At 40.8% G+C, this 25,263-nt stretch overlaps 1 protein-coding gene across 2 annotated transcripts in view; it reads right to left on the bottom strand.

Annotated features, from left to right (window-relative positions):
* Positions 1-15,034: 15,034 nt before the first annotated feature.
* Positions 15,035-25,263, bottom strand: part of PCNX1 (pecanex 1) — a 167,675-nt gene continuing 157,446 nt past the window's right edge. For both annotated transcript variants that reach the window (XM_060140068.1, XM_060140077.1), the window contains 6 exons: positions 22,265-22,495; positions 21,146-21,420; positions 19,383-19,588; positions 17,006-17,448; positions 16,450-16,590; positions 15,035-16,262 (listed from right to left, as the gene is read on the bottom strand). In XM_060140068.1, the coding sequence (XP_059996051.1) occupies positions 16,122-16,262; positions 16,450-16,590; positions 17,006-17,448; positions 19,383-19,588; positions 21,146-21,420; positions 22,265-22,495 (1,437 nt within the window). In that variant the 3' untranslated portion in view covers positions 15,035-16,121. The remainder of the gene's footprint in view (positions 16,263-16,449; positions 16,591-17,005; positions 17,449-19,382; positions 19,589-21,145; positions 21,421-22,264; positions 22,496-25,263) is intronic.

Genomic DNA, 25,263 nt, shown 5'->3' on the forward strand with positions numbered 1-25,263 from the left:
ACAAGCTCCGAAGCTAATGGAAAAGCTCCAGCACATCGCAGGATTTATCTTCTTAGCCACACACCCACTCACGTTGCAGACCGAAATCCTGGCACGTCCAGACTCCTCCACTGGTGCGTGGTTTCAATTGTGAGCTCCTTGAGGTCAAGGACCTTTTGTGTCCATGATCTGTACCTAGCACAGGGCTGAGCACAGAGCGGGTATTAAATGTTTCTTCAGTGAAAGACCTCTATGTCATCAGGTCAGCATAACCTGTCAATTCATCTTCCGGAAGCCATTCTCTTGTCTGTAGCTCACCTCTTTACCCCCAGGGTCAGCTGGTGCTATGTGCCACCCCTTGACCGCTCAAACCTAAGGCCCTCCCCAGGAACTGCCCTCCTTCCAAAGGAAGCTACTTAACCAAGGTTGAGTCTCCTCCAGGAGACTAGTCATATCCAGTAACTAGTCAGTGCCGGCAGGGGCGGTTCCAGCCTCTGTACCTCAAACCGGGATAACTTGGACCATCGAAGCCCCAGAGCTTCCCGTGGGACAGGCTGAGGCCTTGGCTGTGACTGCATTGCAGCACACCTTCTCCCTCCACCCACCATGCACCCTTCACCCCTCCTAGGTTGAGGGCTCTCGATGCACCAGAGAAAGACAGCAAGAGGCTGAGGACAATTACTTGCCTATTTAAGGCAAAGAGTCGATGTTAGAGGGGCCTCCTTGGTAGCACGTAGAGGTTCCTGTTCTCCTTCAGCGAGAGGGCAGAGCAGCTGAGGCCTGGCCCAGGACAGAACACGAAGGGAACAGAGCTCCAGCGAAGACTGAATTTTCGACTTAGCGGGTGTGCCGTGCCAAGGACAGGGTCTGGCTGGGAAACAGGTGAGACTTGAGAGAGGGATTGCGACGTGTCTGGAGCTCCCTGTGAGGCTGGCCGATGCCTCTGTTGTAACTGCACTGCAGGTCAACTTGACGCTCTTGACAACCTTGAAGCCCCAGATCCCCAAACACTGGCCTGCAGATGTGACCCGCTCTCCGCTGCTTGAAGATGACTCAAAGGCCACTCATCCCCTCCTACCTCCCCTCCTGGCTCCCTGGCCCATAACTGGTCAGGTCACAACATCACCTGGCCAGGGGTGCGCTGGGGCTGCTAGGGGAAGAAGGGGCTAGGGGTTGAGGAGACCCGGCCGGTGTGAGCTGGCAGAGGCCAGGAGGCTGTATATGAGGCTGGATCTGGAGGGTGCAGAATCAAGAGAAACCGAATACAAAGTTGGAAAAGAGAGAGTTTATCAACATGAGACACTCTCCTATGACAGAAGATTGATATCCTGGCAAAGTCCCTAAAAGATTATGCAAATATACTGCTCGGTTGGTTCCCAGAAGGCTGGAAAAAGCAATAATCCATACTAAGTAGAACAGAAATGCCAGAATTGCCATGGTAAGTGGTAGAGAAGGAATCCAAGGCTCAGAGAAGTGAGCATGCTAAAATGGGTATGTTGCATGAAGTCAGAAAACCCACCAACTACATTCCACGGAAAGGAGGGCCAGCCTCCTATCACTTTGTTTAGCAAAATGATAAGAAATGTGTTGGTGACAAGGGCACCAGCACGACTGAGAAAGGTTAGTGGGGGCTGTCCTCTGTGGGCCAGGGCTAATGCTAGAAGATGCTGTTATAGAGCAAGATTCCTTGATAGCAGTGGGATGACAGAGTCTCAAAAGAGGCCAGGAAGCACAAGGCATCAGAAGCAAGGTAGATGCAATGATTGTGATAAGGAGCAAAGTCAGCATGACAGCTGGGAAGACTGACCCAGAGGGAACGTGGAAATGGTTAATAGAACATGGCATTCAGAAGGGCAAGATAGAGAAACAGGCACCAACAAGGGTATCATGCAATCTATACAATCAAAAGAAATCAAGGGGGCTTCCCTGGTGGCGCAGTGCTTGAGAGTCCGCCTGCCGATGCAGGGGACACGGGTTCATGCCCCGGTCCGGGAAGATCCCACATGCCGCGGAGCGGCTGGGCCCGTGAGCCATGGCCGCTGAGCCTGCGTGTCCGGGGCCTGTGCTCCGCAACGGGAGAGGCCACAACAGTGAGAGGCCCGCGTACCGCAAAAAAAAAAAAAAAAAAAAAAAAAAATCAAGGAGGCTGAGGGAAGTACCCCAATAAGAACCTAAAATCTGTGGCCCAGTTTCTGGGTCTGGGCCAGCTTTCAGACCTGGAAGTCAGTGACTGAAGGAAAAGCTGGGCCCTCAGCAGGAAGGATCCTGCAATACCACAGCAGCATATACAGAACGATTCCCTCCGTTCTTCCCCAAGGGATCTACGGGCCAAGGTGAAAATCCAGAGATTCTAATCACTGGTTGGACACAGAAACAGGATCTGAGGTCATGGATACTGGGCACCCAAAGCATCTTCATGATCCCTGTTAGAATGCGGGTCAGGGAGGCACATGAGAACCATATAAATAAAATACAAATAAAGTCCTAGTGAAGGTCTGGTTTAGAGTGGGCCCACTGGGTCCACAGATCTGCCCAGTGTTTTATCCCTCATCCCTGAATGTATGATCAGAGCGGGCATACTTGGTAGTCAGGCAAACCAACTAGTCAACCACACTAGGGAAGGCCGAGTGGAAGAATATGAAACTCCCTCCGACCCCATCCCTCCACCCAAGACAGTACATCACAATACCTGTAGGGATGAGAAGAGATATAAAGGAGAGGGGTGGTGGCTCTCATACTCCCAACTGATTCACTAGTCAGGTCCCTACAAAAAACGCAAATGCAAATTAACACTGCTTCAGGTACATGGTCACTCTGGCAAATGTATTCTTATCCATCTCTACTGAGAACGAAGGTCAGAAGCAGTCTGCATTCATGTGGGGTGGATAACACTGTACATTTACGGTCTTCTGCCCTCCCTCAAAAGGCATGAAGGAAGCTGTGTAGACACGGTGCAGAAAATCACATTGGCCCCCTACACTGATGACATCACGCCGGTCAGACTGGATGATCAAGAAGGGGCAAGGATGGTAGGACATAAAGCCTATAAAAATTCAGGAGCCTGCTGGAACTTCCCCTTCAACGTAAAGGACTCATTTCTCCCATGACTAAAAAGGACTCAGAACGCCCATAGGTCAACATGGATTCTGAAGTCTGCAAAGTCCATTTGTGAGAACACTGCCCTGACCCATTTGCCGAGTCACATGGAAAGCTTTGAGTGGGGTCCAAAGGAGAATGACTCTGCAGCCAGTCCAGGACGTGGTGTAAGTGGTCTTGCCACTTGGTCCTTACAACCTGGTAGATCTTACGATATTTAAAGCATCTATGATGGGAAAAGATGCTGTGTGGGGTTTATGGTAAACCTAATTGGAGAATCACAATGCAAACTCATAGGATTCTGGAGTAAGGCCATGGCATTTATACCAGCTCCTGGTTTGCTGCTGGCCTTGGTAGAGAGTGCCTGGCTACGTGACTTGTCAGACATTAAGCCGTAAGCCTGCATAGGCTCAGTAGCAACCCATTTGAAAACGGAAGCGGTACACAGGGCATTGGACATGAGAAGGGAGAGGGGACACAGGTAGGCTGCATGAGTAGGCAGCCCGGGCTCCCCGCCACGTCATTCACTGCTGTCGCACGAGCTCACCCCTATGGCTAAGGGCATGTGTCCCTTATAACCAACTTACAGAAGAGGAAAAAAGCCAAGTTTGGTTCACAGGTGGGTTCCTGTGGCAGGTAGATGCAAGCCAAAAATGGACTGTTGCTGCAACGCAGCCCCACTCAGGTGGCCCTTTAAGACAGCGGTGAAGGGAAATCATTGCAAGGCAAAAATCAGGCTATCCAGTCGTCCACTTTGTGTGGAATCAGAACGAGCCCAAGGCCAGAAGAAACATGAACAAATGGGAGTAGCAAATGGCTTGGCTGACTGGTCAAAGACCTAGGAGGAGAAAGATAAGGTGGTCTGGGACACAGGTTGGGGCACATGGTTGGTCTATGCGAGTGGGCGTGGTGTATAAAAATCTTTGAATGGTGTTAATAGCCACCAGAGAGCATCTACGATGGAAGAGGCACTGAACCACCAAGTGGTCCAAATGATTTGGGCAGTTGATACCTGCTATCTTCTTCACTAGTCACTCCTGTGCTGGCAACATGTGTGCATGAAAGGAGTAGCCATGGTGGCAGCAATGGCAGATACACAGTGGGATCCCATTCACCAAGGATGGTCTAGCTACCGATGTTGCCAGATGTTTAACCTGAGGGCTAGAGATCACTGCTGTATATCGTATATTGACTCAATACCCACGCCTCAAGGAGAAAAACCATCCGCCTGATGGCAAGGGGACCCCTTCCACTGTAGGTGGGGCAGTCACTTATTTTGACTAGAACTGACACACATTATGAGAATCGGTCTTGCCTTTCCCGCATGCGGGGCTCCAGCACTATGATCATATGAGGGTTTACAGAGTGTCAGACCCACTGACACAGGATTCCATGTGGCACTGAATAGGACCGTGGGACTTTACAGCAAAGAGAGTGAAACAGTGGGCACACGGTCAGGGGATCTACTGGTCCTATCATGTACTGGAAAAGTTGCTGCTCTGACAGAACAATTAAGTGACATTTTAAATGTGCAGCTGAGGTGCCAGTTGGGAGATGCTATCCTGTGAGGATGGGGCACCACCCACGCTTCAGGATTGCAGGATACATCCTAAATCAATGACCATTCTAGTGGTTCAGTGGCCCCAACTGGCGGAATACACCAGACTGGGAACCAACAAATAGAAATGGCAACGGTCCCGCTAACCATCTTTACCAATGACCCTCTTGGGGAACTTGTGCTTCCTAGCCCCACAACTTTAGGCTCAGTGGGTCTAAAGAACCTGGTTTCCAAAGGGAGAAATCTTCTGTCAGGGGATATAGCAAGAGTCCCATTCAACTGTAAGCTACGGCTATCACCCAGTCACTTTGGGTCCTTTGTGCAATGAGGCCAGTAGGCACGAAAAGTCACCACCACGTTCTTTCCTTGGTGGAAAGGAAATTAGGAGAGGTGGGGCTGCCGTCTCGCAACGGTAGGAGGAGAGACACGCGGGGCATGCAGGTGATACACTGGAGTGTCTCTTGGTAATCCCTTGTCCAATTTAAATGGAAAATGGTCAGTCAGGTACAGCAGTCACTGCTTGAGAAGGGCCTGGTGACCAGAGGCTCGGAGCTCTCAAGGACGAGGGAGTCTGGGTCATCCCAGCAGGTAAGCTTGGCGGTAAGAGCAGGTAAGCACCTAGACTAGCAGAGGTGCTCGTCAGGAGAAATCTCAAAAGGGTGACAGAGGAGGGAGACACGTGGATGTGAGCAGGGCAAGAACTGCATTGGGCGCTGTGGTGCTCTGCCCAGGTTCCACTTCAGGATGGAGATAATGATCCCTATCCCAGCTGCCAGGAGTACTGCCGCCCCAAGGTGTGTCCTCAGAACATCTCAGAAGGGCTCCAGACCTTCCCATGGATTTTTAACTAAAGCCTTTGTTGTAACTGCATCAACAGTTCATCAATCCAGCTTCTCCTGCTCCCTCACCTATACTGTCCCTGAAGAGCACTCTCCAATAGACTGTGCAAAACCCCCAGCCTCAGAGTCTGCTAACTAACGCCCTACGGTCAACACCTCAGTCCCAGCCAACACTGCCTCAAGGCTGAATCAAAACAGCCTCCGAGGATGTCCTCAGGGCTTCCCTTGCAATTCAAATGTCCTGGACACCACCCCCCAGATCTTCTCCATCATGCCACTTATTATGTGGATTATCTCAGGCCAATTACTAAAAATAAGGTAGACAAAACTTGTATGCCAATGGAAAACTGCATCGTCTATAGCATACTTCTCTGTCTTATCAGGTTCTGATTCTGAGGGAGTTACTTTATAACTTTGTAAAATGGAGGTATTGAATAAGTCATGTAAATTCTGTCTCCTCTAGTAGAGGTTCAGTGGACAAAAAGCCAAAACAGTTTGTCTCCATTTCACAATTCATTTTTAACATTCTTTTACTCCACATACACTTGTGCCCTTTTCTAAAAAATTTAAATTTGAATGTGTTATAACATGTGGTTAGTGCTTCAGATTAATGCATCAGATAAAGCCTTGAACACATGTAGTACATTTTTATACCTGAGGACCATGATTTTACCTTTTCCTTGAAATTATCTTTTAAGCCTCAATTTTCACATATGCAAGACAGTAAAAACATATGGCAGGTTTGTTGTGAATTTATCTGGCACACAGTTTACTTCGATAAACACTTTCCAAAGAGAGTCATTACTGCTTTATATAGAGCCCTTTTGCTCAGATTTGCAATGGAAATATAATTTATTACTTTCCAGAATCTTGAATCTGGCAAGAGTTACCATATGCCAGCCCTTTGCCACAGACATGTCAGCATCTTGTTTCAATGTCTTTACACTATTAGATTGTGTCTAGTCAGTCTGTCAGTGTCATTTATCTTCCGTCCTTGAATACTGAATATTCTCAAGATAATTTACAACTATCCCTTTCGAGCTAAACAGATCCTGAATTTTAAACTTTTTAAAATTAGATTTTGCTTTTAATCTCTTAAAACATGTTTGCTCTTAGTTTAAAAGTTATGAGACATTTTCCCCTGCCCAAACTGATGGGTGTATTTGGAGAAAATAATTAAATTATTCTTAGTTGGAAATGTAATGAAGTAGGAGGTGTAGTAAATTTGTGTCCTCTGAACTGTAAGATAAAGAGATTTTCCCATGTTTCAACTAGTGAACTTCACACCAGTGGGTAAGACCAATTCTCTGCAATCAAAGCAGGAAGGGCAAGGTGTTGAGTAATCCAATTAAAGCATCTCAGCAGAAGCAGAAGCTGAGTGTAACACAGTCGTATTGACACACCTGAAGGAAGAATGTGACAACAGAAGAAATGTGGTCTGCTTGGAGTCTAGAAAAAGGAAGCCAAAGATCAAAATTTGACAATGTTTACTGCAGAGTGAAAAAACTAAGACTGATGGACATAAATATTCCATCACTAGAAAAGTAGAAAAATTATAAAGCATGCTTTTCCCAAGGCAGGAAAAAAAAATGTTCAGAATTATAAAAAATGATGTTCCTTGTGCTTTTAATTCTATGTCCATAAACTAACTTCTGATGACCAAAGTGGCCTAACAGTTACCTTCTTATATGAGGCTGCGAGTGCCCTCATCTCCTAATCTGCCCTAATTGACTGAAAATGCCAGTCAATAAACTGGCATTTTCATCAACATATTGACCTTCTACTACTTTCATTATCATTAACTGCTTCTGAAGCTAATTCAGGTTCTGACAAAATCAAGTTTGAGTACTAACCCTAACAAACGCCAAAGCCAAGCATATCTGAATAGCCAGACTGCCTCTCTCCAGAAACTCTCTCTCCACATTAATTCTAGCTCCTAAGCCATCTTCCTCCTCTACCTAAAACACACTCTGTGCAACTTTAGCTACAAAGGGATGCTAATGAAAACTTCATTATGAAAAAATGCATCCTAAATTTAACCTTGTTCTTCACGTTCTCTAGAAGTGCAGGGGCTGAGGAGCTTGTATTTTTTAGGCCCAATACCCAGTTCTATGAGGCTTGCTGTGCTGGCCGTGGGCACCTGGGCCAGTGCTTGCCTTGGTGGTGACACCTCACCATCTAATCACTGGAGACACCAGAGCTTTTCCTGCTTTAGTACTTGTCATTTCTTTGGCCCTCTCAACCATGGCCCACATAACCTGTAAGTTTTCTTTCTGACCCGCATACCCAGAGGGTGAACCAACACAGGTTGAGAAAGAGAGATGTTAACTAGAACATGTCAGAACTCGTGCAATTGGAGAGTGCTCTCGTTTCCAGAAAGGAAAAGATATTATCCAAGTGAAGTATTTTTTGCCTCCCGTCCTCTGGCCCCATATTTTTGAAAAAAAAAAAAAAAAAAGTAAGTCTAAGGTCTTACAAAATGAATTATAAGCCTCTGGACTGGATGGTTTTCAGTAAATAAACCATTTTATTTCTCCGAACACTCAACTCACTCAGCTCAGCAGATTAAGCTTTAAGAAACTACCACTTAGCAAATTTCAGTGAAGTAACAAAACAAGAATATTAACAATTATCTGAAAAGGCTATTCAAATATTCCTCTCTTTTCCAACTGCATAAATGTATGAAGTCAGGTTTTCTTCATATCCTTCAATCAAAATAATGTAATGCAACACATTGTACGTAGCAGCAGATAGTTCAGATGTCTTATGCAATTTTTAAAATTTGGAAGCACTGTTTTAAATAAAAATGTTATGTTAACATGTAATGAGTTCATTATTTATTAATTCATTTAGAAATAACATCTTTAGTATTTGTTGTTTTAATTCCTAATGCAATAGATATCAGTATATATAAGTATTTCTTACATAAAAAGAAGTTCTTTGGTAGCGGGGGGCTCAGTAATTTTTTTAAATGTCAAAGTATTCTGAGACCAAAAAGTTTGAGATGTGCAGTCCTAGAGAAATCCAACTTACCATAACTAACTAAAAAAGGAATAGGAAATCTGAGTAGTCCTTTAGAAACTGAACCCATCATTAAAAGCCTTTTCCTAAAGATCATCCTATGTCTAGGTGCTTACTTTTTTCTTTTTTTTCCCAACAAGTTTAGGAAGGAAATAATTTACATGGAGAAAAGCAGAAGCACGATGAGATGTAAGGCAGCCCCTCAGAAAAAAGGAGCAAACACTTGGACCTAGACCACCTCAGTTTCTGCTGACTTTCTGTTCTAGGTCTGCTACAGATGCATCCTAAAAGAAACACCTTATTTTGTAGGTAGTCTGAGCCTTCGTTTCTTGAAAACAATACTCAAGTTCCAAAATGCTATGTACAGAACAGTTGCGGACATTGTGGCCGACTCCTTTGCACACATCGTATAGCAACCATGCTGTTTGCTGAGTGAACTCTGGGTTCCGGGCTAAGCTCTGATTTGTCTGAGCCAATCGTGGTGACTGTTCTTATCAGTGACCGGTTCAGAAAATCAGGACACACGGACAGGTTAAGGATCTTGCATATGTCAACTCTTACATTAATGAGATGCAAGGAGAAATATGCTCAGGCTTCTGGGAGATTTTCCCACTTAAGGGAGGTAACAGGAAGTGTTTTATTCTGAATGATAATGTGTATGGAGTGAGGTCTAGAAATAGACACCTAGTTCCAGTCTGAAAAGAAAGCCAGCATACACAGGAGGGCAGAGTTGAGAAAATTAGATACACGGAGCTGGAGTAACATGATTAATCAATCCTGAAAGCCCAGTTTACCTTTCATTTTATAATGAGCCAATTTCCTGTTTCAGGAACTTTGATTGGGGTTTTTCTTCCTTGCAACTGTAAGCATTCTAAGTAAATATTTTAGAACTATTTAAATAGTATCTTAATGCAATTGTACCAAAGGAGTCATCCCCAAATTTATAAGCTAGATAAATCTGCATTTTGTCTAAAAAAAAGATATACCTTACTTTAGCCATCTGTACTCCACTGTTGAGTTCCCACTGGGACATCCTGTGTTATTAACTAGTACACAACCGAGAAGTGGTGGGTGGTTTTTGAGAGCAAACCCATTAACAGTATTAAAAACGCTGCTTGGTATCTGATAAAATTCAGTGCTGGCCTGGGATGGTGACTATATGATAAAGACAAGTCAGGATGCTTGTGCTTCAGGATGGGACTGGCCTGGAGTATCCTTACATGGGCCCGGTTATTATGGATTCATACAATGTCCTTGGGAGCAAAAAGGAACCCTGGACTAAAAGATGACTTTTCCCTTTCAGCACAGTTTACTGGGCACGGAAACTGAATGGTTTCTTAAAAGGCTTTCAGATAAGACGGATTCACCTCTTACCACTTGCTGTTAATATATATCCTGAGAAATTACAGAGCGATCTAGGGATCCTCTTGTACCAAATTACATTTTTCGAAGCATGAAGTTCAATCATATTTAGTTTTCTTTAATAAGCACATATGAATGGGGGAAAAGGGGAATAAAACAAACGTTTTATATAGTAAGTGCTGAATGAATACCCCAAAAGCCATCATTTCGTCACGTCCTTACTTCACAAGGTGTGTTTTACCTTCCCCAGAGGAAAATGCACCTACATGGTGAGATTCATCGGTTACAGGCCAACATTTTCGGATCCTTTAGGAGAAAAAAAAATCCTAAGTAAACTGCACTTTACGAACAACGAAGAGCTTTTAGGGGACCCAAATTTCAGGTCAACTCCCTTTTGAATCTCTGGCTCTAAGATTAATGTAGATCACATACACAGAAAATCCCTTTCTTTGAAGATGTGTTTCATTTAACCAGCATGTTTCCTGTCACTAGAAAAAATACTGTCCTATAAGATCCTATAAGACTAAATGCCATTACATTCCTAGGTGTGCCACTGTGATCCTGGGCAGGAAGACAGCAAACTGTTTGGGACTCTGATGCCAATGGCACGTCACCTGCACCCTGCTGGCTTTGGTTGTTATTTATAGTTAAAATGACTCATTGAAGGATTAATAAGTGACTCAGTCAAGAGTGTATCTATTATCATTGTAAGTCAGCTTGCATTTTCTTGAAGTATTATACATGAAATCAGTGGGTTAGTACACACACCAAGTTAGCATTTGTCTGATTTTGATGACTATAACCTGTATGTTCTTTCCATTTTCTGTACTGTAATTTAGTGTGATACAGTGAACATGTACGCATTTCCATCCATCATCCTACATGTTCCATCTGATATTATATCATTAATAGGACACATTCAGATAAGTTCAGAAGATGTAAACTACAACCTTTCTGTCAAGTGTGAAAAGCTATCCTTTTATTATGAAATTTATACATTTCTATTATAAGCTGAATCCCATGTTAATAGGCCAAAGCTTCTGTTTAAAATGATTATTTTCAGAACCAAGTACATGTTTTTAAAATATGCTAGGCAGAGCTTAATATGGTAAACTCTGATTTTTCTTAATTTGACAAAAATGGACAGAAGGCAAAATGAAAAAAAATTTATTTCCTCCGTGTTTTATCCACTGTCGATACTGTATCTTTGATGCAATATATTTGCAAAGAAAAAACAATCTCAGCTTTTAGTTTCCATTTTAAACATCTACCGTATTTACAAGCTGTTTAGAATAACAAACACTCAGACACGCGCACACACACACACTCACAGACACACGTGAGTACATATATTCTTATCTCTGGTTTATACTGAATGCTGGTAGAGGCAATGAATACTTTCAGAGCCCATGATCAGAAAAGGGAAAACCATTCTCCTTCCTCCCACCTACCTTCCTGGAATCATTTTCAGTATTCTTTCTTCCATTTCCTCATGCAGAGCTCATTGCCAGACTTGTACAGGGTTAAGGTAATCATTTTTTACAATTTATTTTTACTTAAACTATAATAAACTTTAAAAAAGCATAAGCAGACATGATTTTTCCCCCATTTCTATTATTTTGGTTGTAGAATCAAGTTTCATATATAAAAAATCGTGTTTAACCACAATTATGCTAAATCCAAGAGTCATCTGGAGCAGCCATCTCATTCTCGACTACTACTCTGCTTTGAATTCCAGGGTATCACCCCATCTGTGCAGATACCATGCAGGAATTCATCCTTATCACAATCTTAGATGACCTTTCTTCCTTCTAGCTTGGATCCTCTGAATCATAAATTGTCAGGTGCAGAGCTGAAGCATAGAAAAAAGGTATAACCCTATATAATAGGTGTGCCTTAGAAGAGAGCTGTCATGTAACCTTGTGATGACACTCAGCTCTGGTCCCCCAAAGAATGTTATGCTGCTTCCATAAAACGGCAGATAATGAAGTTCAGTTCACAAATAGAACTTATTTTCTCTAATTCAGAAAGAATATGTGGCTGATAGGCAGTAAAGAGAAATTCTTATCACACATAATTCTTGACAAGATGACTCTGGAGAGGTGATTCAAAGCAGAAAATATACATCTGTTTCAAACAAAATTAATACTTCACTCACATACCTACCAGATCTATTTGTATAATAATTAACTTCTCTCCAGTCACCTAAACAAATGAGAAGGACTAGGTATATATGAACCAGATTTTTTAAAAAAAATGAAGTGAAGAAAAGAGAGGCTGGTTTTTTAATACTTAATTTAAAAAAAACTATACATATCCAACATAATATTAAAATTTATGCTGCACAAATACATGGTAATAGCTAATTTTCCTCTTTCTCCAGATAAATAAAACTCAATTTCCATATATGACTGAAACAGAAAGTTCAAAGTCCATTAATAGGCTCCAAGTATCATCTTAGCCTTGAATGACATCTTACCCTTGGTCTGTGTCCAAGCAAAGTAATTTTACGTGATTAAAATATACTACAAAAAAGAACAAGAATGAATATTGAGGACTTTAAAAAAAAGGAGGGGGCTGTGTCCATATTCATGAAAAAGTAATGAAAACAAACACAAAAGTCAATCACAATGCGGGCAGCCTTTTATAGTTTTGTAGCTAGTAAACATAAATGCAAAGAATTCTCATGCAAAATTATTGTTATCTTCTTCTCAAGTCACATATTTGGGAGGGAAGAGTTTTGAAAGAAAACAATAACCTTAGCCTCTGGGCAAATGTAAGTTTAAAAGACTCAGTTCTGGATGAATGGGACTCAGTGCAGCAATCCACCACATGAAGATTTCCTAAGCAGAGGCAGAAGGATGCTGCTCAGAAGCAAAGTGGGATTCGTTAAGGCTAAGCTACCCTTGCTTAGATTTGAGGCTGTTTTTTCTTATATTTTCATATGAGATGGAAAAGTAAACTAACCCAGGAAGAAAAATACATCTTTTTAATGAGCTGTTGTTTCTTACGTAAAAACTTGTATTTTCACTGCCTGACATTTGGTACACAGAGTAATTTTCCATAGTTCACTCGGGAGAGAAATCTTGTCTGACTAATTCTGCTTCAAGGGTCTGTAGAAGTATCTCAGATTTACTTGAAATATTAAAAAAAAAACAACTTCAAATCTAATGGAAGTTAATCTTCCAGTAATGGAAACTCAAAGAAGGCAGAACACTGATGAAGTCTGTTCGCTAATTTCCTGAAAGGTAATTAATCTCCTTTTACCTTAAAAATATAGAGCCTCACCACCTACTCTCCCAAGTCCCTTAAAGATCAACATCTTGTATTAATCTAGACTTTTGGAAAAATTATAGTTCTTTAGAAAAAAGTGAACATATAAAGTTTTATCAAGTATTGAAAAATGGTGTAAAAATAGGGCTTACACCAAGTTATAAACTGGAAGATTAACCAAAAATTTGAGTTATAAAATGATTTTTAACACTGAATAACAACAACAGCAAAAGAGCTAGGAATTTATAACTTATTCCAGAACTCTCTCTAAAGGGGGAAAAAGCAAAATCAAACAAGAAAAAACCCCGAAAGATATCAATAAAACTATTTAAAGCAAATGAAAAAAACTAGCGTTTTAATTACATATTTTTACTTTCAAATTATGGAACTCTGAACGTTTTGGCAACTGTGAACTAAAGATGCTAATGTGTGTATACTGGAGTCTTATATACTAATCAAAAAGGCTAAGCAGGGAATCTAAATGAACAGCTCACTAATCTCCAAGGGGGTGTGGGGTGGCAGGGGACAGGGTTGAATAAGACATGTATAATCAACTTAATTAATGAAAGTGTGTATATTTCTATATTATACTTTAGTTCCAATTATTTTTAAGACATGACTCCTTCTTTAATTATCAATGCTTCCCCTGATGCAATTATTAGAAAAGTATTATGATTTTAAAAAGACTATATATATGTTTTAGTCTTAAACATTTGAAGTTCAGGTTTTTTCTTTTTCTCTGTGTAGGAAAATGAAGTATCTTCTATTTAAGACTGGAAAGGCTCCACTTATCTTCTCATCTAGGGAATGACCATGAAGAGATCATATTCATCTCAGAAAGGGAACAAGCAGCAGGGAGCATAATTCCTCTGAGAGGATTTTAGATAATACAGATAGACAAACAGATCATATATTCAGTTTCAGAAGAAAAAAGAAGAACCTGAACCTTAATGGCATATTGTAGATTTGCCAAAATAAGGCAAACACAGAACATAATGACAGCATCAGGAAAAATACATTTTAACTGGTCAATTTAGAAAGGGTACCTTTGTGTAAATGTTCAGTAAATCATTTGACAAAAAGTTTTTCAACAGTAAATTCTGCGAAGTGTGTGAAGTCTGGAAACCTCAACACAAGGCACATTGGCTCCTGAATACCCACAAAACTTTAAAATTGGAAAAAGGAAAAGTAAATCGGTTTTGGAGTGAAAATGCAATCAGAGGCTATATATTAGCTATTTACTTCCTTAGCTTTCATTCCCTCCACTGAAGTGTCATGTGATATTGTAAGATCTACATCAGAATTAGGAGGAAAAACAGCTTCTATCTCCTCTCACCTCATCAGAAGACACTTTAACCCCACGCTGCCCAATACGGTAACCACTAAGCACATGTGGCTAGCAAGTACCTGAAATACGGCTAGTACCACATGGTGAAATAGCAATACTTTGGATATAATGGACTAAACAAAATGTATGACTGAAATTAACTTCACCTGCTTCTTTTTACTTTCCATTCACGGGGGCAGAAAGATGGCTTGCTCCTAAATGCTCAGATGTACAGTCTTCTTTGGAGTTTCACACAAAAGGAGAAAAATTTTCTGAAGGATTTAAAAAACGCCATATGTTGAAAATTAAATCTAAACTGCAGTTCCCACCTAGTCTGATTGTAAATCTGAGTTATATATTTCCCTGAATACATACATTTAAAAAAAAACCAATAAAATTTAAGTTATGAGACAACATATGAATTAAGTCAAGTTCATCACAGTTATAAATATTTCAAATTACAGCTACACACTATAAATCACAGGAAATAAAATTCAAGTAATAGAATAAGAAGAGAGGAGGAAAATAATAGGCAAAGTTTTAAAGAGGGATATAACAATAAGAACTGCACCATTTGGATAATTTTGTTTGAAAAACTTTTACTTGATTAACTGAACTGCATGTGAATAACTTCAAGAGCTAAGAACTCTTAAAATAAAAGGCAATCCATCCTTTCTTTAAATTCCAGGACGTTCACCTTCTTCTTTGAAAAGCAAAAGTATTTTCTTCCCAAAACTGACCCCAGCAGAACTTGCCCCAAGTGGGAGAAACAGGGTAGCTGGGACGCACACAGTGTTGGAGCCCATCTGAAATGTGGACACAGGAGCTGGCAGGAGTGTTCACGGGACTGAGTCACTGACTAACTGGCTCCAGGAAATGCCAGTGATGAAGCTACGTGTATCTTGAGATTAAGTATTCATTTTAAAGGAAACATCCAATGGACTGGCATGAAGTACAGACTACTAAAGAAAAATGAGCAGCACAGTTCCTGCTACGTATAAGGAAAGGGAAGGGGTTAATCCCAAAGGCAATTTAAATAATGGTATTTTATTTTTATATATAAATAAATGTTCTGAGAAATCTCAGACTTTATAGTGCATTGTAAAAAATTAGTGCAGTTTTTTTCATTAAAGTTTTTAGCGCTCAAGGAATAAGATAAATCTATGTCTGTTCATAGTCTTTTTCACTGTACATTAAACTTTTATACTGCTATATGTCAAACTGAAGGTTTCTACACTTGTCTGTTTTTAAAAATCAAGGTAAATGGATTTCATGTTTTATGACAAAACATGGCAATTATTTTTGGCAAAAAAATTAGAAAAATATGAGATCATAGTTTAGAAAGCAAGAGTTTGTTGATTTAAAGCATAGGCAATGCATAGGAAAAAACTTTTTTTAAGGATGTATTTTAACAGAACTTTATCCTTCATGCACGATGTTTTCTCAGCAGCTAACTTAAAAAAATATTTCAGCTTTATTTGGGGATGGAGACAGTGACAGGAGTCAGGGTGAAGGGCAAAGGAGAGGTGCTTAACCAAGCCCACTCTATGTTCAAGTCTCTCCTACAGGATCAAAGGGATACCTGCAGGCATCTTCTGCTCGCTCCTCTTTTTTTCCAATCTCTTGGAATTTTGAGGGAAAAGAAATGAAGTTATAAAACACTGGCTCACACTTCAGCCCCAAGTTCTAGTACCCCAGTTTCGATTACAGTCACGTATTTATCTTCAATCTGAACCAGAAGTACTGTCTTGTCGATGTGGGATCTAGTACCTGGATCTCTGCTGCAAGGCACCCAACGGTGAATCACCTAATGATTCAGAATAAAACAAGCAGTTAGTGGCAGAGACCCTGAATACACTCACAGACTCTATCCTTAAGATTAGAGGTAGTAATTCAGTTTGGTAATTAAGCATAAGTACATAAATCAGCTAAAAACCAGGCATACCAGTCAGGCTACAAAAAAGTCAGAGCACCAGCTTCATAGGAGAACTTACGTGGCCTTCCATGCCCTCCTGGGGACTCCAGTCTTTCCAGCTGTTTCTCCCAGCTTTTAACCGAATACCCTCATCAGGCCACTGCAGCTCTTTCCTTTTTGACAGGTTGATCCCATCCAGAATCTGACTGGGATCCACAATCTGCAGTATAAATAAATATGGATCATTCATTCAAAAATGAATGAATGAATTCAAAAATTCACTTTCCCCTCGATGACAAATAATTATATAATCCCAAACAGAATTTCTTTCACTGACTATAACGGAATAAAAAACCACCTAAAGAGCCACCTGAACTCCTTTTAGCCTCCTAGGAGACCTTAACTGCAATGGCCACATAACCATGGCTGAAGAGGGAACAAATACCACCAGTGAAAAACTGCTTGCTTTCAGTTTTTATACTGGCAGAAACATTTTTTCAACATTCAAAACTGTTCTAGTCTTCAGACTAAGCAATATAAGGTGTGTCTTCACAAGAGTCCTTCACTCAAAAAAACAAGAAATAAAAACAAACAAGTAAGAGAAACAGTGCAAGAAGAACCGTGGGCTTACTCACCTGGACTCTGTAAATCACCTCCCCCTTTTTGGCATGGGAATTATTGGCAGGACTTAAGGTGTTGCCGGGCTGCGTATCAGCGGCACTGCTCTGACCACCGTCTGTCCCAAGAAAGCCCACGAGGGTGTGATGCTTGCAGGCTGGGATGCTTTGGCTGGAGCTGCTAGAGGAAGGCAGGCCATGCTGCACACAGGCCGGGCCGCTCTGACTGGAGGGTTCCATCTGGTTCACCACAGAGAGGCGGGACTGGATGGATGACGGTAAGTTGCGAAGCGATATCTGGCTGGTGGAAGAGCGCCGACAAGGCACAAATCCCGTGGTGGACATCCGGAGAGATGAGTGCCGGCTGCTATAGCAGTATGACGACTGGCTGGCTACAGAGGCCCGGGCAGGGGACTGCCGGACCAGGCTGGACTGCACAGAGTGAGAGCTGTGGCTAGCGGCTGGGGAGGGAGAAACAACAGCAGCGCTCCTTCTCAGTGGGATGACCCAAACACAACTGCTTCTTCAGTAGTTTCTAAGACTTTCTCCCTTAAGCCTCGCACCTTAAATTAGTTGGTGAATTTAATATTTATACCTAAAAATTTTAAAGTTGCCAAAAAGAGATAAATATCTGAGATCTATTTTCTTATGTGGTTTTTGTAACATAAATTCTATTTCCTGAAGCTTTTTAAAATTCAAATTCTGGGGCATAAAAAAATACAATTAAATAATTTATAGGAAATAGCAGGTATTTAGGTTGAGATAAATCCTAAAATTTCTTTCACTGAAATATTTCAGAATACATGAATATCTCATAGAAATGAGACAGTGAGAAATATTTATCAAGGATCTACTATGTGGCAAGCTCTGTAGCTACTATTTCTCAAAATACAGTATTAATGCCCTTTCAATCTATCCCAATGACAAGCTATACTACCTATAGAGGCACAGTGATGCCACACTGTAATATGCATGTACATTAAGGGATCACTACTGAATATGAATGATCAGTGATACTAAATAGTAGGTTATCCTGTGTCCTTTCTTCTAATGGCTCGATAGGGTTCTTCAGATTTGTGAAGAGTGATGTGAAGATTATTAGAAAATTATTATCAATTATATTGAAAAATAACTACATGTACTTTTTAATCTGAAAATAAAAAGAGCTAATCAATGTTAAAAGTAAAAGGTGTATATAAGAAGCACACTGGCAGTTTTAGGTTTTCACTCAGAAGTTAAAAAAGAACATAACAAAATGTCGATCACACACCTATTTAGAGTCTTAACAATTCCAGTGCCATTACATTTTTTTGAATCATTTTAAGTAAATGTTTTTAAAACTTCATCTGATCCATGCAAAAAGAGGGGGAAAGGACAGTGCTGGATCAACCGACCAGCCATCCAGGAACAGGTAAGATGTGAGTCCTGCTGTATGCCAGGTGGATTACAGCTCTCATGTAAAAGACAAATTAGTAAAAGAATAGCTTCCTTTGGGATAAGGAAAAATTTCTTAAATAGGATACAAAAAGTATTAATCATAAAGGAAAAGATCAGTAAATTGCTCTACACAAAAATTAAGAGCTTAACAAAAAAAGGCAAGCCACTCTTCACAGAAAGAGAAGGGAAAGCCAAGATACAGAATGGAAAAAGATGTCTGTGGTACAGAAAACTGACCAAGAGTTCCAATCCAGAATATACAAATAAGAAAAAGGTAACCAAGTGGAAAAATGGGCAAGAGACTTAACATGTACTTCAGAAAGAAGATCTGATAAACTCATTTAGAAGTTTCCAACCTCAGGTATTATTAGAGCAATGCAAATTAAAAATATGCAACTAAAGACCACCCCCCTTCTCCTGTCTCTCTGAGAGAGCAGGCAGCAGAGGTGGAAACAATGATACTCAAAGCTGGGCATTCCTCTAGACGACTGGTCAGAGTACCAATTGGTGTAAAAGAAATAAAAAAGAATTCTGGCAAGATTTTTGGCATTATGTATCATATCTTAAATATTCTCATAAACTTTGACTTGATTCCATTTTTAAAGTTTCCAGCCTAAGAAAATAATAAGTGATTACAAAGATTCATATACAAAGATTATTACAACACTCAGAAGAAACCAAATCGTTGTTCAACAGGAGAGAAGTAAATTATATTAGTTAACTATTATTGGCCTTTAAAAATGATACTTTCAAAGAAATACTATTTCAAATGGTGTATATTTATATATATTAAATGATTAATATAAACAAGTAGGATAACGTCCTATTGGGAATCAAACAAAACATTCTATTTATATATTTCCAAGTAGGTAATATGTCACCCTCTTTATACACACATACTACCTGAACCCCACAGTTGAGAGGCTAACATTACACACATAATTCTGTTTCACATTACCTAGTGCTGGAGGGTAAGATGTGACAGGCGGATGGAGTCCTGCTCCCGGTCCCTGGCCTGGGTTTCCAGTGCTTCCTTGGGATGCACTGCTGTGGGGATCATTGGCAGTTGTCGCACTGTTACTAGTGCAAAAGGCTCCACCTCCAGCATCAGAATCTTCAATATTGCCACCACTGTTACAGCCAGCTCCACAACCTTTCCTTAACCTAGGAACAAACACCGGAGTAGGAGGCATGGTCCCAAGATCACTTCAAGATAGGTACTGTATTCCGAACATTTAATGCTACTAATGTTCACCTTTGGAAATCTTCATGGGGCAATCAACATTAAGAAGCAAAAGAGTCTATGATGTTTGCGTATCTCCCTCATACTCACTGCCTCCGTTCTTCTAATCAACTTCACTTTTACACTACACTCTATCATCTCTTCTACACCATAACAAAGAACTGCACATAACAAGTTGTTCCATTAAGATCTCAGCTGGAAATAGTATCCTCGTCACTGTATACAACCCACGAATACCTAATTGATTTAAATTAAACCTAATTTATTCTGTAGCACACCTGAAGAGAACTGCTGTAATAATTTTTCTTCTCTTTTTTATTTTAATTTTTTAATTTTTTTGCGGTACACGGGCCTCTCACTGCTGTGGCCTCTCCCGTTGCGGAGCACAGGCTCCGGACGCACAGGCTCAGCGGCCATGGCTCACGGGCCCAGCCGCTCCGTGGCATGTGGGATCCTCCCGGACCGGGGCACGAACCCGCGTCCCCTGCATCGGCAGGTGGACTCTCAACCACTGCGCCACCAGGGAAGCCCTCTTCTCTTTTTTAAAACGTAGGGTGACCAACTCTCCTGGCTTGCCCACAACTGTCTCAGTTTGGCACTGAAAATCCTGCATCCCAGAAAACCACTCAGTCCTGGGCAAACAAGGCAATTCCAGCACAACACGTATTTTTTGAAAAGAAAACTTCTTTGAACACTACCCTGGTTTGTATTCTTCCCTCTGTTTGAATAGGGGTAGACGTTAAAATGGTGAAATTTTACTCTTTAATGCTGGGTATTCCTGGAAGAATTTTAAAACACCTATTTCTGAGTCTGCTGCTCTAGTCTTGTTTGGATTAAGTTTTGGTATTTAAGGATCTGAACAACTCTTAATCTGAGATTTTTCTTTGCCATCCATCAAATTATGATGTTCCTGCACCATATATCATAACTTACCACACAAAAGGCAGAGGAAAAAAATTCATGTGCATACTTGAAGATACTAAATATTTGAGATGTGAGTGCTGACTAACTGTTAAAATGGCAGCAGTATCTCTGCATCTCACAAGGAGGAGTTTCAACATGGACAGCATGCTCCCCCTACTGCTGGAACGGAATACAAAAAGAATGTAATCGACTTGCACCAGTTTCTTTTATTTTTCTCTCATTTGCCCTGTTTGCTGACCCACACATTCTAATAGTGGCAATAAGCTGCAATAGAGAGTTTAAAAAACTACAAGGAGGGAATTATCCAAGATTCTACTAAACGCTAGAGCAGTGGTTCCTGACCAGACTACTTACTGTACATTAGATTTACTTAATAAGAGTTTGCAGATACAAATGCTCAGATTCTACTTCATGAAGCTCAGGTGTAACAGGTTTTTATTGTACCGTGGCATCTGTACTTTTCCTACAATCTTTCCAGGTGGTGCTAATGCACACTGCCTAGACTAAGCGGGTCAGGACACACCACCACTGGAAAAGGCAGTCCTAGGGCTCACCTGTGCCAGGTTGACACTACGAAGTTTCTGATATTTCCCAAGCTGATAGGTCCCCCAAGAATTTCTTTAAGCTGTTCATGGCTGTCAGAGTAAGAAGTTGTCAGGGGTGAGACGAAGATCGGGTAGCCAATAGGCTGGTCACAAGATGAGTTTATCATGTTCCTCAGAGCTTGCTTGGCATTTTGGATGCTACCTCTCTCCGGGTTACGGTTACGTAGGAAAACAAGTTCCTGCTGTTGCCCTGCCCAAAGGCCTCGGACACACTCCTTATTCACCTGAAAAGCAGAACACATGGGAATTAGGTTAAGGGGCCAAGAATAAAATTTATATAAACAGAAGAGTGGAAATGGGAGGGACATAAAAGACATTAGGATAACCAACTGTGAAAAGCAGGAAACAAATATAAGCAGGTCACATCTGAACAGGAGTTAACTATTTTCCACTGTCATTAGGCTATTAAATAATAAACACCTACAGAGCTCTTCCCTCTGCTGTCTTGTAAAAATACCAAGTAAAATGTAGTCCATTTAGTTTTCTAAATTGGTGAAGCACTGAATTTTGTAACTAAGATAATAAATATTTTTGATAGAAATGAGAGGTAACAAATATTTAGAGTCGAAAGGATGTTTGTGATTTTGGGGGCTGATTAAATGAAGAAAAAACATTACAAACTATCAAAATCAAATGTCAGAGATTAAGCCTCCTAAAGCCCTGAGATGCTTAAAAAAAACAACAAAACAAAAAAGCAAGTTAGAGTGAACCATTTACAGTTAGCTACTGTGAAGTACAAGCTGTAGTATTATTTTGCAACCTAGGAATCACATCTTATTAGCAATACAGTGCTGACATTTTAGGAAGAGATGCTTCCCCAAGAGCACATATAACAGGCAAGAGAGAAATAAGCAAAAAATGTAAGGTTTTATGGCACATGAAAAAATTTCAGAGGACAGAGTAAATTACTGACAAAATAAATTAAGAGCTCAAAAACAATAAACGTTAATGTAGTATGGTCATTATTTTTGTTTTCTATAAAAGAGTTTCAATTACTTTTTAAAAGTTTGGATACAGTTATCTAAGTTCCATTGTTTTCAGAGGCAAACGCGTGCCTCCAAGCCTTACTTTAATGACCCTGAAGCTAAGGTAGCGTCTGTTGAGCATGATGATCTTGTACTCGTTGGCGCCGTCATCCATGACGTGCCGCAGAGCAAGCAGGGAGGGTGAGTTGGCGAGGACTGCACTCCGCCACGCAGGGTCCCCTTCGTGGGCTATGACGAGGTTCTTCTCATGAGACACAATGGCTTCATAGAGCACAGTGGGGTCATCGTATTCATCCGGAGAAGTGAAATGGTCCTATACACAGAGATAAAAAATACACCTACAATTTTAGGAAAAGAAGAGAATGACTTCCAGGATGATGAAAGCTTCTGAAATTACTAAATCAGTTACTAAATTAAAAGTCTTAAAAAACTATATATTAAGTTTAATATATATATATATATTATATTATATATTTCATTTCAGCACATGTTAATATTATTAGACATAAATTATTCAAGTCGGTTTTCATATCTTCATTCATTTTTTTTTTCTGTTAAAGGATTCTCTCACTGCTATCAGTTAAGGGAGGCTAAAACTACATAAAAGGTCTCTAATTGCGTTTCTTTTTAACTAGGTGCTTTTCACTTAAAGCCACATCTCTAGAATGATTATAATAAACCATTTTATCCTGCCTCTCATTTAGTTAAGATAAGGCTCAAAACTGTGAGCTCTGAGGACAAATTAAGGGTCCTAGCCCTAGAGAAGCTAGTAAAGTCTTCCCTAAAAAACCTCTCGGCCTTATTTGACAAGTCGTTATTTAATATCTACCACATGCAAGACTACGTGGCAGGTAGCATGGATGAAACAAAGGAGTATATGAAATGTGTTTCCCATTCAGAAACCTAAAAATTAACAGGGGATACAGGATATAAATCCAAAATAATCATAACACAAATCAATTTCTGAAATGGTGTGCTATTAAGGAAACACAAATATTATATTGGCTGCCTTGATAAATTTTTACATCCAGGTAAAGTGACTCATTTGTGCTCAAGCCAACTGACTGGAGTATGTGCTATCTGGAGGACAGACAGTGACAGCAAGAAGCCGATGTCCCCAAGAATGCACTTCCAAGTCTGGGGGTTCATCTACATGAGACTAAGGGAAGTCTTCACTGTACACGTGGGTACATAATGTAAGAAGTTCTCCGATACAAGATTTCATCTCACTGTTACAACAACCTGGTGAAGTAGATTGAGCAGGTAATACCAGAATTTTACAAATATCAAAACTGAAGCTCAAAGAGGCTTAACTGCTTCCTAGGTTTAGAAAATTAGTATATGATTGTAATGCCAGGACTTGAACACATTTTTTAGAGTATTTTTTCATTCTGATTTTCAAAAATTTACGATTATAAAAGTTAACTGCAACACCTTTCAAATCCCGTTGCTGTGATTAGGGAAAGCTACACAGTGCAGGTGGTCTGGGGCTGGATCTTGAAGAATGAGTACACTTTCAGTGGATGGAGACGGCACCGTGGGGGAAGGGAAAGGACTCCAGGCAAGACGACCTACCAGTGCCTCTCCAGACTTTTTATAAGGCTGGTGCACTCCTCACTCCACTGCTTTGAGCTTGGCTCGTAACAGCTCACAGCTGTTCCGTTTTCTACGAACTGCCTTCAGCTAATGGAGCTGCCTGGGTAGGAAATGCCAGGAGAGGATTATTCCCCCCTTGGCTGTGGAGGTGCAAGGTACAAAAAGGAACTCTGGGTGACATTCACACTCCAGAGCTCCCTCTGGAGACCAGGGGAGGCTAGAGCTCAGCTGAAAGACACTTCTGCTTAGCTTCTTCCCTTGCTCTTTCCTGCTTCCATCATTTCCTCACAGACTGTCCTGAGGGCATCCCCTCAATTAGTCTTTTGCACGAGACTCCTGGACTCTGACTCTGCTTCTAGTGAACATGCCCTAAGAGAATTTACTACTTAAAATACTGATGGATGGCTCTTGACTTCTGTCCATCACACACCAGCAACCATGCTAATCTTTCTTTTAAATACTGAGTTCACTTTCCTACACCAGCAGATAGCTAGATGCCATAAGATGTGCTCCCTTTCATCAAGCTGTTCAATTAGGGAAGGAATGACATCCTTGGATAGCGGTATTTGTACAATTATTTGAATGGAAAATAAACATACAGAGACAGGCAATAATCACATTCTTAATAAAACGGAAACAAAGTTGGAGATCATTAGGCATGCCAAAAGTGGAGAATGCTTAGTCTTGTCCAAATATTTCTTCTCACTTAAAACAGTTGAATGAATATGTAAACTTCTATGTACATCATTCAGCACTGTTTTACTGATAAAATATTTGAAACAGGGACTTCCCTGGTGGCTCAGTGGTTAAGAATACACCTGCCAATGCAGGGGACATGGGTTCGATCCCTGGACCGGGAAGATCTCACATGCCGCTGAGCAACTAAGTCCGTGAGCCACAACTACTGAGCCTGTGCTCTAAAGCCCATGAGTCGCAACTACTGAGCCTGGGTGCCACAACTACTGAAGCCCGCATGCCTAGAGCCCGTGCTCCGCAACGAGAGAAGCCACCACAATGAGAAGCCTGCATGCCACAACAAAGAGTAGCCCCTGCTCACCGCAACCAGAGAAAGCCCACGCACAGCAATGAAGACCCAACACAGCCAAAAATAAATAATTTTATTAAAAAAACAAATTGAAACAATCAGAATGTCCATGAATAGTGAGATAGCTTAATAAATGGAGTAAAAATTATACTCTGGAATACTACAGAGTCATTAAAGAATGTGGTGTGCCTCTATATGTGCTAACTTAGAAAGGTGTCCATGGTAAACTAAATGGGAAGAAAGCTTGCACTCCAGATCAATTTCTATAGCATGATTACATTTTTAAAAAGGAAGATATTTATACATATAGTTGGAAATGTCTGCATGAACTTGGGGAAGTCACAAAAGATAGGCGTCAAATTATTGGCAGTGACTTCTTTGTGGGGCTGTTGTATGATGGTATGGGATGACGGAAGGTGCTTACTCTTGGGAGATGTTTA

This window comes from Lagenorhynchus albirostris, chromosome 1 (assembly GCF_949774975.1).
Source record: "Lagenorhynchus albirostris chromosome 1, mLagAlb1.1, whole genome shotgun sequence".
In the NCBI taxonomy this organism is placed as follows: Eukaryota; Metazoa; Chordata; class Mammalia; order Artiodactyla; family Delphinidae; genus Lagenorhynchus; species Lagenorhynchus albirostris.